At 40.2% G+C, this 14,178-nt stretch overlaps 1 protein-coding gene across 2 annotated transcripts in view; it reads right to left on the bottom strand.

Annotated features, from left to right (window-relative positions):
• Positions 1–3,104: 3,104 nt before the first annotated feature.
• Positions 3,105–14,178, bottom strand: part of cntn3a.1 (contactin 3a, tandem duplicate 1) — an 84,902-nt gene continuing 73,828 nt past the window's right edge. For both annotated transcript variants that reach the window (XM_080898465.1, XM_080898466.1), the window contains 10 exons: positions 11,806–11,923; positions 10,240–10,398; positions 9,906–10,055; positions 8,975–9,045; positions 8,235–8,469; positions 6,794–6,909; positions 6,347–6,533; positions 5,391–5,503; positions 4,285–4,453; positions 3,105–3,479 (listed from right to left, as the gene is read on the bottom strand). In XM_080898465.1, the coding sequence (XP_080754591.1) occupies positions 3,388–3,479; positions 4,285–4,453; positions 5,391–5,503; positions 6,347–6,533; positions 6,794–6,909; positions 8,235–8,469; positions 8,975–9,045; positions 9,906–10,055; positions 10,240–10,398; positions 11,806–11,923 (1,410 nt within the window). In that variant the 3' untranslated portion in view covers positions 3,105–3,387. The remainder of the gene's footprint in view (positions 3,480–4,284; positions 4,454–5,390; positions 5,504–6,346; positions 6,534–6,793; positions 6,910–8,234; positions 8,470–8,974; positions 9,046–9,905; positions 10,056–10,239; positions 10,399–11,805; positions 11,924–14,178) is intronic.

Raw genomic sequence — 14,178 nt, 5'->3', positions numbered from 1 at the left:
AGAACAAGATAAATGACAATCCCTCTGTTTGATCTGTGTCTCTAATACTATACTAGTGCTGTAAATGATTAGAAAGACACGGTTCAGGCATGCGTTTCTTTTTCAGGCAGTGAATATTGCATATTTACCTTTTTTGCATTTAAGTAGTTTCTAAGTTTTAGTGAGGAGTTTAATGAGGAGACACAATTCAAATTTTAGTTTCTGCAAAAAACACCTGTATTTGGAAATCTGGGAAAGTTATCCATAAAACAGTTTCAGGAACATGCTTACACACACACACACACACACACACACACACACACTAACATAAAATATATTCTCTTTGTTTTTTACTCACCCAACACACATACATATACCTTGCTTATACCAGGTTGGATCCCCTTTTGCCTTCAGACCTTCACATCCATGTTGACATGATAAAATGGTATAGATCTCTCGGCTGCACATTCATAATGTGAATCTCCTATTTCACATCCTGAAGGTGCTCTATTTATTTGGGAATCGGTGTTACGGCCCTAGCAGGGCCTCCTCCTGAAGGTGCCTGTGTGGGCGTGTCCCACTACCTCTTCTGCCTGAGGTGTCACCTTTCCCTTTTGTGCAGCTGACTCTCGTCAGTAGTTAAGGAGATTTAAGCCCAGGGAAAGGTGAGCTCTGGGCCAGAGTGCCAGAGTGCGGTTACAGCTAGTGAGCTGAGTGTTTGTGGTGTTTGCAGCTAGTGAGCTGTGTGTGTGTTTTTGGTGGTTTTCAGCTAGTGAGCTCCTCTTTTTGTCTTACTTTGTGCTTTATTGACCAACGCCTGAGAGTTGTTTGTTTCTTAAATGGTGATAGCGGCTTGTCCGTCTCTTTTAGTTAGTATTAATAGAAACTTTAATAAAGCACTTTAATTTAACCCTTTTGCCTCCTTGACTCCTTTTTCTGACCCGGTCACTTTTTGTTACTTCCCCCTCACCGCCTAGACCCCCCCCCGGGGGGAACGTAACATCGGTGACTGGAGGCCGTTTGAGTACAGTGAACTCACTTTCATATGTAAGAAACCAGGCTGAGATGACTTGATGTTTGTCACATGGCACATGCTGGAAGCCGCCATGATTAGATGGGTACACTGTACATAACAGGATGGAAATTGTCAGTAAAATTGTTCATGTAAACATACAAATGTCAAAAGAATGCAAATAGAAAATGAATGGAGCTTAAGAACTTTTTTAAGTTCCTTTTTTTGTTTTTGTTATTTTTTTTGCTACTCTTTTATTCAGCTTTGACAGATGTGGTTGCCAGCATCTCATCTAAGTTTCAGATTCCACTTGGTGGAACATAACAAGTGGAGGTTTCCAACCTAACTTTTATTAGTGGAACAACACTAGAAAATAAACCTAACACTCTGATAAAGGCTTGCATTGCACAAGAACAATGGTGTTTTATTGAAGAGCTTGCCTAGGGTGTTTGTTCATCCCAATATACCTTTAAACAGAACTCCTTTTGGCAAGCTTCCTAAATATAAAGCAATACTGACCTGATGTGAGCAAGAAACTCTGAAGAAAAAGAGTCCATGAAGCTCGTGCAGTTCAGATACACCATTACAGGTTGTGTTTGGTTAAGCTTAATGCTGCACAGTTTCAACCAGTTTATAGAAATCTGTATTCACAAATGAAACAATTACATTTCATTTAACTGCATGCATGAATAGATGTATGAAATTCAATCAGTCATGTGACTGTAGGTGATCCCACAGGCTGATGAATAACAGGAACTGATAGATTTTGGTGTGATGCAGAAAGTAGAACCTGTTCATCTGGACAACTTTTTTTTGTTTGACCTCATAACAAATTAAATAACAAATTAAATATCAGATTTTCTGCTTGGAAAATAGATCAAATGAAAACCTGAACTTTCACACTTTTCCAGAGCGGTGATAGAGTTGAAAATTCCATAGAGAAGCAATAAGTGGGTTAGGCTGGTTTTTGTTTTTTTGTTTTAATTTTATAAGGCTCTGTTAGAAATGTGAAAATTATACCCATATGGGTAGTCTGATGGAAAAACCCAGCACTTAGATTTTGAAGTATGCAAACTCTCCACTTCAGACATCAATAAAAGAAACAAGGAAAATGACTTTATGTTTATTAAAAGCAGGTTGTTCCGTTTCAGACACCCTAAGCAAGGTACACACACTGACTGATTTCATGCCTAACAGCGGCTGACAGTAAAGTACTCCCGCTACTTTGTAATAAGCTGGAAACGTCAGTAAATATCTGCCACTTATTGTATTACAATGCTCATTATGAAGGACAGAAGACAAAGGCCTGTTATGTCCTAAAACCGCCTAAAAAACATGATCTAAATTAGAGCATGACTGAGCCAAAATACAACGCGGATAAAGAAAAGGAGTATAAATAAAACCTCTTTTGAATAATAACAACGTGGGATATAACCATAGGACTTAAGGCTCAATTTGGGACCTGAGGATTTCATACATACGCGACATGTGCGACAACGCAGCTGACATTATTCGGCGTGCCTTTGTTGCACACTTTTCATAGATGAAAGAAGAAGATGAGACATCAATTAGTCAACAAAGATCTGCTGTTTACAGTGGAAGTAATACTGGGATGGACACGCAGCATTTTCTCACAATACAACAGGTATAACTGAACCTTGTAGGCTCTGTACCTTTGGTTCCACTCAGTTTCATGGCAGCTGAGGTTTTGATGTGACATAAAAGCATGAATAAAATACAGGTAAAAGTTACAAAGGTCTCAGATTCTGGTTGTCATAAAGCAATGAGACTTAGCTCCCTGCTTTTTAGCAGGGGATGACTAACAGTTGTTTTTTCCTCATTAGAACGCAGGAGGTTTTTCAAAGACAGCAGGGAAATGGCTTCAACCACTTCCTGTCTCAAATTAAGCTTAATGATACTCACTTGCTTTAGAACTCCTTCACTCTCTGTCATGTTTAAATCCCATCAACCGAGAAGAGTCCAGTGGAACATACACATCTGTTTAATAAAACCTGCACAGCCTCTTAAGCAAGAACATATACACACATTCTATTGTGGCCTCCAAGATGAAAACCATACGAGAACATCCACTGGTTAGAAAGAAGGCGAGTGAAAAAAAAAAAAAACGTCTTCAAAGAGACTGCAGTCGAGCCACAGTGTCCTTTCAGTTCCATAAAAGCAACTTATGAAAGAGCCAGTTCCTTTCAGTAACCACTTTAGAAAGGTGGAGGAAAAGAATCTTCCCCACAAAGCGATATTTGTAGAAAGAAGAGGAAAGACACAGTAGTGCAGGAAAGGGAGCAGGTGGGAATGTGGCTGTCAGCCTGTTGTTGTCTTTGACCTGCTTTTTCTCCTCTTAATAAGCAGCTGCAGAGCCTGGTTCCTGCAGACATTTGTCATAGCAGCGTTCTGGCTGTGATGATTAGGGCTGCAAGATTGGCCGTGGGGAAGGCCGAGAACTCCGAGGCTGCTCCCGCGGCTATGACGTCTGAAAAACACAATCAAATCAAAATCCAACAGGCGCTTGGTCTTGCATTTAAAAAGTCTGGCGTGGTCTAGAAACGCATGAAAAAACGTTAGAAGGTCATTGAGTGCAGACTTTTACGTGATAAATTATCACAGAGCAGAACGGCTCTACATTGAAGTACAAAGAACTGATGCGAGATGCGAGTGCGTGCACTTATCAATAGATGGCACTAGTATAACATATTCCGTTATGGGGGCGACCCGAGTTTCAAAGAGCTGGACTACTGAGGCAGGCAACAGCAACACACATAGTTTGATCCAAATGGCACATCCACTCTCAAACAACCTCCTGGCCATACTTGGAGAATGCTGGAGACCATTATGTTGTTGATAGTATGTCTCCCGGTCTGCGGATAAGAGACTATTTTAGAGGTAATGTGAAAGAGGAAATTACTTATTTGAAGACTAATATTACATCAATTAATTTGGAAAAAAAAAGCTTCCTAAAAGAGTTTCTCGGATAACAATTTATCTATTTAATGCAGCTGCAGGGTGTGTTTGTACAAGTGCCAGGCTTGCAGTATGTGCATTGTTAGACTCGCACGGCTTGATCAAAAGAAGTGCTGTCACAGTGTTTCTCTGCAGCGAAACTAGAGGACCTAAATTACTTCCACTCAGAAAAGGGTGCTGAAAAGCTAAAGTGGATATAATTCTTTCCTGAGCGTGCACAGGTATATGCAAGGGCCTTTTTCTGTATGTCTCAACCCCAGCTTGAATATATTCATTCTCACAAAAAGAGAGAAAGAAATGTTTCAGGACTGTCCTACCTGCTATCTTGGGGATGGTAATCTGGCGGCTGCTGATCCCTTCACCTCCCTCACTGAAAGGTTTAATTTGGATTACATAGCCTTGGTTGACCGGCAGCGACAACTCCAAAGAGGTGTTGTTGGTCTCCACCACGTTGGGACGACTGTGTTTGTCCTGGCTGTACATCACCTGAAGGAAACAGAGTGCGAACGATGATAACAGAGTGTGGCGTGGCATGAAGGCACTCACAATGCGACATATGAGTGTTTTATTTTTCCTTCCTAGCGCGCTGACAGGAAAATCTAAGTGTGAGCTGCAGCTCGGCGAGTTGGAGTGAGCAGTATCTGAAAGTTAACAAGAACGAGACTCTTGGAGGAGAGGGCTCAGTAGAGATAAGGCAGAACTGCCAGAAATCTTCAGTCCTGACTTTTCAGCTGCGGTTTGGATGCATCTGCCCATTTTAACGCACGCTAAGCTCTCCACTTTCACTTCACTTGTAACGGGAATAATGCGACTAAGACCAAGTCTTCACACTTTTCGCCTGTTTAACGTAGGAGGCTGCAAATTCGTGCTCCTATTTATTTACATTTACAAGCCAAGTGACACTTGGAAAGACAGATGAAGATAAAAACCCTGAAGCAGTTATTATAATATCTATTGTGCACTTGATGCTGCAGTGGCAAGTTAAATGTCACAATACGGGAAGATGAACGCCAATAAGATTTTACTTCGTACATGCTTTTCCTGAGATGACTCGCTCAGAACAGTTGTACAGTTTAAACTATGTGGCTAAAAATAATGGGTGCTGTGGGTGTTTGGGTTATCACAGGACCGCTGGTTTAAGGCGAGGAGGCAATTTGTGTAGGACTTCCGAGGTTAAACTGAAATGCTGCAGAATATTACACCAATGCAGGGGATAAAATGAGGCTCCCATTTATTAATAACACTCTGAGAAGTTCATCAGCACAACCAGTGTGTTCATAAATAACAGCGTGCTCTAATGAAGCAAATGGACCAAGTAACAGTCTATCATTCTCTGTTATGTTACTATCTATAAAACCCTTTACTTGTCAGCTTTGAATTGATTCTTGCTGAGGCAGTCTACCGTGGAAGTGTAAAACTTTACCTTATATCCTGTGACTTCTGACTCATTCTCCAGGGCGTGCACTTGGTCCCATTTCAGGATGACCTTGGAGTTGGAAGTGTTCCACATAATTTTAACTGGGGCTTGACTGGGTGCTGAGTGAGGACACAGGGAGCAGGGTAAGGGGAAGAGGGAGAAGAAAAAAAGAGGCTGTCAAGTCGATAAACAGTCACGAACCAACTCAGCATGAAGGAGATTTCTCATTATCAGTTTATCATCCCACTGTTAGGAGTGAGCAGTGAGAACAATCCTATTTTTTTTAAGTTAATGGGGAAGTAACAAAAAGCCATGAACGATTTGTATCATGTTATAACGAGAATACGGCGATTTATATTATTTGCGCATGTGAGCATAAGATTAAAGACATATGTCTGACAATTAACGCTTTAAACCATTATCCACAACTTCAGATTTTCTTGCTTCTTTCTCAAACGTTTGCATTCACATGACATGAGATGCACTGCTGCAAACGGCAAACAGGGACTCAAGTATAGATGTCATAACATAATAACATAAATAACACGGTGTGGCAGAAACTTACGCCGACACCTGCTTTGACGTCTGTTACTTTCACGCTCTTTGCATCAGTAAGATGCCAGGACACGAAGCAGCGTATCCATGTGCGCGAGAAGAAAACCGTAAAACCCACCAAAAATATTTAGATGTTTGGAACAATGTTTTTTTTTATGTGAGAGAAAAGCCTTTAACGCATTTCAAGTCTCGACAACATAAAACACAATTCGGTGAAAAAACAGCGACACAAATGAAAGCGCCACATTGTTTTGCAGTGAATGGTTCCTTCTTCAGTTACTGGTGAAATCCAATACACTGAATGGACCATGCAGCTACAGCCAAAAGAAAAGGAAGAAGAAAACAAAAACAAGAAAAACAATACACAAAAGAAGACTGTCATTCGCCTTCAGTATCTTAGTCCTTACGCGGTTTCTTGGTTGTGACATTGACTATGTTGCTCTGTGGGCCCACTCCAGCGCTGTTGTAAGCCCGCAGACACACGTAATAGGTACTGCTGCCTTCCAGATCCCTGATGAGTACTGAAGTTTTATTCCCTGCTGTCCTGATCACCGTAGCTGCCTCTTGCTTTTGCTTCTCACTCCAGTACTGCAACTAAACACACACACATAGAATACACGGATTACGCTTGCATCTATTTTGTTACTCAATATTCTCTGTGGGCATGAAAGCCAGAGGGCCCTCATATACTGCAGTTTACTTCATAAATGAATAATATAAACACTAATGCAAAAAGGTCACAACGCTATTCTGCAAAAATCAAAAACAGATACATTGCCACTAGCTATTCGTGTTGCTGGTGCTGTCCAACATGTTTGTACAAGACCTATTGTGTGGGCTTGTGTGGGTTTGACCTCATAGCCTAGGATGCGTCTGCGGTTGTTGCTCCAGGGCAGTGGCTTCCAGGTGACCTCTACCTCGGACGCTGATACGCTCCGAGCCCTGAGCCTCCCTGGAGCTCTGCTGGGCTCTGAAACACAGACACCAGGGGCACCGGGGAAAGAGAGGAAGACATGGATTTATTAAGCCTATAGACACTGTGTGGCTTAATGAATATACAGAAGCGATAAATTTACCCTGTGGTTTTAACAGACCATAATACCAAAGTTAATGTAATAATATGGGAAATGCTCTCATGTAAACATCATTAGCATTTCCTCCTTGATTTATTGTCATACATCTCCATTTCATTTATGTAGGTCCGGTTCCGGCCATCTGCAGTCGATTTATACTGTAAGGTAAACATCCTATAATAATAGAAAGAGAAAACCAATGATCTGATTATCCCCTATGAGCAATCACTTGGCGACGCTTGGGAGGAAGAACTCTGTTTTAGCAGAATGAGACCTCCAGCGCAACCAGGCTCAGGGAGGGGCAGCCATCTGCCACGACCGGTTGTTGGGTTGATGGGAAGGAGAAGAGAGAAAAGAAAAGCACAGAGGAAAGGATTTTTCTTCTTTAACTGTGTGACTGACAAACTTTGGGTGCGAAAACATAATTACATTTCAGTTATTTCTGGCCGCCTTTTATAGATAAAATGACCTTATTCTGGTGTTTGTGTATGTGTATGGGTGTAGGTGCCAAAGTTACACACCAACTAAGACTAGGGATGGCTGTTGGAGGTAATGGTCTATCAGCCGAAATGATGTTAAAGACCAGTAATGATGCTCAAATCTCAATAGTTGGTGTAGTGTCCTGTTACATTAAATATTCATGACAAAATGTGCAATTAGGCTAAAGATGCATGAAGGTAAATTACCAGCCGTCTCAGGACTCAGGATCAGGGACTGTGAGAGTGTGATTTGATCAGCCCTGTTTTTTTAAAACAGATATTACAGATAAAGAGCAGAGCTTCCAGATACATATCGGACAGTCAAGTAGTCATGCCCTAAATCGTTCCTTGCCTTATTGTATTTCTCCTCCAATGGAGCCATGATTTACTACATTAGCATGAACCTGTATTCATAAAGGCTTGAATTTAATGAATGAGGCCATAGATTTATTAGGAAAGTGTTAACTGAGGTTATTTTACTTTAAACTTCTTTATGAAAACAGGAAACTTGCTTCAACAGTGTTTTAGACTAGGAAGATCATTCCATCTTTTATATACAGTCTATGTTTAGGACCAGAAACCAGTGTTATGAAGTACAGTGTTTATTTTAAGCAATAACATCCTTGGAATTATATTCAAATTATATTATATTAAAATGTGACAAAAAGACTAAAGTCTGTCAGAAAATGTAGTATTTGTGCTTCTGATCACTGACACAGTGTTTGTGCTTTAGGAGTGCACACCTTCCTCTGCTGAGTAGATAGTGGTCACAGGACTGAAAGGGCCTTCTCCCTTGTTGTTGTAAACCCCGACTTTGACTTGATAAGGGGAGAAGGGAGGGATGCTCTCATTCTTGAAGACATATCTAGAAGCATCTGGGGACGTGACAGCAGCCTGCATCCAGCCCTGCGCCCCGAGTGGGCGGAAAGCCACCACATATCCAAAGCCCGGGCCGCTCTGCATCTCCTCGGGAACAGGCTAAGAAGGTACAAGATGACTCAGAGCAATGACTCAAGAGAGAAATGCATGAATGATCCCGAAGATATTAAAACCTAAAAGAAGCTGAGGGCATTACTGTACATGCAAGACTTTGCACGAAATGATCATCCTGTCTGGTTAAAGGCACAATAAGCAAAATTCAAGACCACAGGATGTCACACCACAGGCCACACCTCACCCTCTTTTCTATTCTGTTTACAAGCTAGAAAGTTTTTGAGCAAAAAGTCAAGCGAAGGGCAATGGAGGGGAGCAAAACAGCAGTAGAGACTTACAATGAGCTGAGATAAAACCAGCGCATGTAAATTAGGGAAATAACAAAAATGAAAACATTGTTGTTTTTAATTCTTTTGTTTTAGCTGATGTCTGACTGCCCTCTGCAACCTCACTCTTACTTTGACCTTTACTTTACATTCAGATGTTAACAACGACAACAGCAACAAACTCTAAATAACATTTTCCTAAATGCATTTAAATACATGCTTACCTCCCAAGTGATGACCAGCTCTGAACGTCCTCCACCACCACCACTCACCCTTGCTGGAGTTAACCTGGGAACTAACAGATTCGAACAGGGTTAGATAGTCATGTCCAACACATACACCCAGTATTCTGTTTCTCACCATGAAATAACATAGCATGGAAACAGGTTTTGATATCGAACGTGTTCAAAAAAGTTGCAAATTCCTTAAATACAGACTTATAAGAGTACTTCACAAGTTTGACATTGCACCTGTTTGAGATCATGCCAAAGCAACTCAATCTGATTTGAGTGCAGACTTTGACCACGTCATTCCAAAGCCTTCTTTTTTTGAGCTATTCAGAGGTGAACTTGTCAGTTTGTTTGTGATCATTGTCCTGCTACGTAACCTAAGTGAGCTTTAACTTCAAGGTATGAACTGATGTCTGGACATTCTCCTTCAGGATTTTCTATTAGAGAGCAGAATTCATGTTTCCATCAATTACGGCAAGTTGTCCAGGTAAAGCAGCAAAGCAGCCCCAGACCATCACACTACCACCACCTTGTTTGACTGCGGGTATGATGTTCTTTTAATGCAATTCTGTTATAGTTTTATCCAGATGTAACGGAACTCAAACCTTCCAAAAAGTTCAACTTTTGTTGAACTACTTTATTGTTTAAACTTTGGCAAAAAGTGTGTTGATGTGTCAGTCCAGCCCTGCTGTTTAGTGTGCTAAAGTGGAGTTCTTTTTCCTTTTCAATACTGTTGTACTAAAGCTTCCAGGCATCAGTAATTTTATTAGTTCTGTCATGCTTATCTTGCAGAAGCAGAAAGTTTACTGAAATAAAATAGGACAATAAGGTTTTTTTAAGTATTCAGTACATGATGAGAATGATCCTGAAACCACTTTTCCCAATGTTGGCATCAGAAAAAATGCAAGGAGCTTCTGATACATACGCGTGTCTTTGGTGCGGGCCTTTTTGGAGGGTTTGCTGGGCTCTCCTGTTCCGATGCTGTTGATCGCCAAGACTCTGAACTCGTAGTCCACCCAGGAGCTCAAGTCAGTGACAGTGGCTGACAGCTGCTTCCCCCCCAGCAGCTCAGGAACTGAAAAACATCACAGAAGTAACCTTTCATTGATTTCACTGATAATTAGCCAAGAGGGTGAAGTTTTAGTTATCTGCATTTTATGTGTGGAGTTTGGAAAGGACAGCTACCAGTTACCCCATCGCTCATTTTTTAACCTTTCACTAAACTTTCTAGCCACACAAACACATTTAAATAAGCAAACCTGTGGTAACAGCCTGCCACCCGAGAGAGAAGGGCGTTCTGGCCTGGATGGTATAGCTTAGGATAGGGCTGTGGTTGTCCGTGCCAGGACCCCAGGACAGAGAGGCAGTGGTCTCTGTCATCTTAGTCACCTGACAGTCCACAGGGGGGCCTGGAGGACCTAAAAAGACAGTAAGTCACAGGTTACTCAAATATATTGATACATAGCAGCTCAAGATTATAGGTGACATGAGAGACTGAGTAGACAGTGTTTGTGGAGCTCGAGTGCAATACTGAATTACACCGAGTCCAAAATCAACACTCACAATAATGAATGCGTATCAAAAATATAAAAACAGAACATTGATTTTTTTTCTGGAAAATGTAGACTTTCTACATTTAACAAGATGTTTTTGTGGCTGCGCTGCCACCAGAATCTCTGCCAGGGATTGCAGAGATAAATTAGAGCATGCACAATTTAATAAATAGGATAGAAAAAGGGAGAAAAAAAGGAAAAAATGCTTTAATTATACACACAAGAAGTAATTATTTGCAATCTTTTATTTCATTTTTGGTACGTTAACATAGACGATAAAAAGGAAAGTTTGTTTCAATCTCTAATGAGTCGACTCATGAATCAGCTGTAATACATGTGTTCACTTTAATGTGAGTGTAGCTGTTTGCTACTCAAGTGAACTATTGCTATTATCTTCTCCTTTTCTCTGGTGTCTCCGAAATGGAGGTCAGTGAACATTTTATATTTCCTTCTGCTCCACAGGAACATTTGGTGAGCTCTTCCAGTCCACTTAGAATTTACTGCCAGCTACAAGAAAACCATCTGCAAATACTAAGGAATAAGGAGATAATGTGACTCTTTACGCGACGCATGTAGTGCTCATTTCTCATTTTAAGAGGCCGATCTTCCACAGTATAGCCCCAGTTAAGAGCACAGCTGCAGCTGCTCCGCCTGGCTGTGACAGGTGAAGCCGTGGATGCATGCGGTTTTTCTTCAGACCTCGGCTGCTGCTGTGGTTCAGTCTATGGTGGCACTATATGAATATGTCCAGCTGCTACAATTAACTACTAAACTGTCACTGTTGGCCCCATTAAAAAAAACCATAATGTGTCACAGCCAAAATAATAACCAAAGCACATCCACGGCTGCTGCCACAGTCACAGAGCCAGCTGTGTTATCCCAAAGCTGCGATCGTAATCAGAGCTGGTCTGTCTCAGCAGCGGTAAGAGGGAGAACTGATGAACGAGCTCCATTTATCTAAATGTGACGCTTTAGCTTTGGCCTGAGCAGCCCCAGACTCTCGCTGCAAACACGACCAAAAGAGGTTCACTTTTCTCAATAGTTCAGACAAAATCATTACTGGGAAGTATGCAAGAATACAAGAAAATACAACGACTTTGTACTTTGGATCTAACACAATACTACTACATAAGTCCATACGCACATTGTTTAAATGTTAGACAATAACAATGATAAGGGCATTGCATGCCCTGGTTCAGGTTTGGAAATTCTGAAAGAAAAAAGTTATTAAATAAACATATCTGGGTTTGATCTTCTGCTTTTTTCCCTTACCTCTCACAACCACATCAGTGGCAATAGAAATACTGTCCACCTTGGTCTGAACAGCACAGGTATACTTCCCAGCATGCCTCAGTTGAATATTCCGGATCATAATGTCACCATCCGATCGCTGCTGGTCCAGATGTCAGGGGAGAAACAAAACAAAAAAGGGAATAACACAGAATCTTGTGTTATAAAGTTGCAAAATCAAGGAAAAGAGCTTGTCGTGATTTATTTTGGCAGTTCCTTGCATTATGAAGGAAAAAGGTACAACATGAATCCAGGGACACACCAAATGACTGAGTGCTGCTTTTCATCATTTCATCATTTATGAGCACAGGTCTTTGTGAGGTATTAAAAAGCTTCTTTCAGCTTCGTCCCTTTTATTCTCTCTGATTCCATTTACTCTGCAGACAACCATGCAATGCCAAATGCATTATTAGCTTTGAACTTTAAAGTTGGAGCTAATGTTAAGTTGATGTCTTATCTGTGAAAGTAGGGAACTGTGAAACAGGATGATACTTGGTAACTACTTTGATGTATAATCAGGGACATTTTAAAGAGATAAAAATTCAGTTGCTCCAAGTCATCCACTCTTTGATACCCATTATTAAAATAACATAGGCAAGAATATATTAGGCCACAGATCTCTCAGTATGCAAAATGTTATTGTGAGATAACCTTGCTTGCAATATCAAGTGAGACTGCTAGAAAAACTCATAAAAAGTGTAGTCATGGATACAAAAGATGAATACAAAGCAAGATTTCTGGTTTTGCTTGTAGTCCGAGGTTTGATTACTAATCATGTCTCAGCAGGTTTTCACTTCTATTTGATTTAATAATTATTTTTTTTAAAAAGTATTTGTTCCAGCAACAGAAATGGAAGCACAGGCTCAGATATTCAGAGCTACACCAGGAGGAGGTCTTATTTTGTGCCTGAAATGGCTGTGAAAGCTGCAGCTAGGAGCATTCATTTCCATTTAGGTCCATAAGTATTTGGACAATAACTCTGCTTTTTTTAACCTCTATATACCCCCACAGTGGTTCTTAAATCAAACCTTCAAAGTGTCCTTAAGGCCTGTGTAGTTTAATCTAAGACATTTAATGAAACTATTGTATTGACTGTTTGTTTTTGAATTACTACCATTTTCATAAATTGTCCCTGACCTTCAGAGACTGGACAATTGACTCGCAAGCTGTTTCACAGCGTGACATACATAAAATACTGTTACCACAGCCAATGCTCGTGGTTCTCTCTGCCTTCAGTTTTGTTTTCTGCATGATCTATTGTGTTGAGGTGACCAGCTTAGTCATTGGGAAATATGGGTCATTATCTATTTGCAGAGATTTTAGATGTTTTCTTCCCAGTGCATTTATTATTTTCATGAATGTGCCACATTTAAAGTTTTTACTCCTTTTAAATTTATTTAGGTTATTTATTTTTTTTTACTTTTGTTTGTTTGTTTCAGCCCATTGAGTCCTCCTTCACTTGCACTGGCTTCTAATTGGACCTCATATTGGAAGGACCAAGTGCAAATACAATATTTTGAGCCAGCAGACCTTTTATCTGCTTGTCATCAATCAAAGGAACAATCAATGGTCCAGTTACTTTTGATCGTCAGAAACGCTAAACTGCATATTAAATGTTTACCTTTTAATAAACCCCTTGAATTAAAACTGAATATCTGCACTTCAATTTGTGTTTGATTCAAAATCAGAAAAATTCAGTCTGGCCGTAACTTTGTGTCAATAGAAAGAATAATATGCACCTTAAAAGTCAGAGAGGTTTACAAGGGAATCTGGAAATCATGAACTGATTTTATAAAAGCTGTTTCAGAGGTTCTGCAGGTTGAAATCTACAGATATTAATAAAAACCGTGTCAAACCCCACAACAGGGTGATGTCTGATGTTTTTTTTTTTCATTTTAGCTAACATTTCTTTTTCTTTTTTCCATGAGTGACACAATTTATCAGTAACATCCATTCATTTAAAGCGATTGCCTTTATAAGACGCAAGTAGCACAGCTTTTCTTTGAGCTGTAAAATGTTGGCAAGTTAACAAAACTCACAGTGTGACATAAAACTTTACAGTTAACTCATTCAGCGACTTGCAGTTGACATTTTTCAGTTCACTCTGAGCTTTGCTGAAAAAATGTCAGCGAGGGCATCAGAAAGTAGAAATCAAATACTGAAATTCAAACATTTAGTGGAACAGCACTTGGATCTTAAAGTATCTACAGTTGTAAAGCTTTTATTTTACGGATAAGGTCACGACTCGCTTTTATTCTATGTGGAGGCTTCACTCTCTTCGAGTTCACGGAGGACTCAATGAATATTAAAAGGCAGACAGCTTTGCAAAAAAATTAATAAATAAATAAAGCATAT

This window comes from Rhamphochromis sp. 'chilingali' (genome assembly GCF_963969265.1).
Source record: "Rhamphochromis sp. 'chilingali' genome assembly, chromosome: 12".
Classification (NCBI taxonomy): domain Eukaryota; kingdom Metazoa; phylum Chordata; class Actinopteri; order Cichliformes; family Cichlidae; genus Rhamphochromis; species Rhamphochromis sp. 'chilingali'.
Note: the sequence above shows the minus strand (reverse complement) of the source record. Positions and strands in the feature narration are given on the sequence as shown.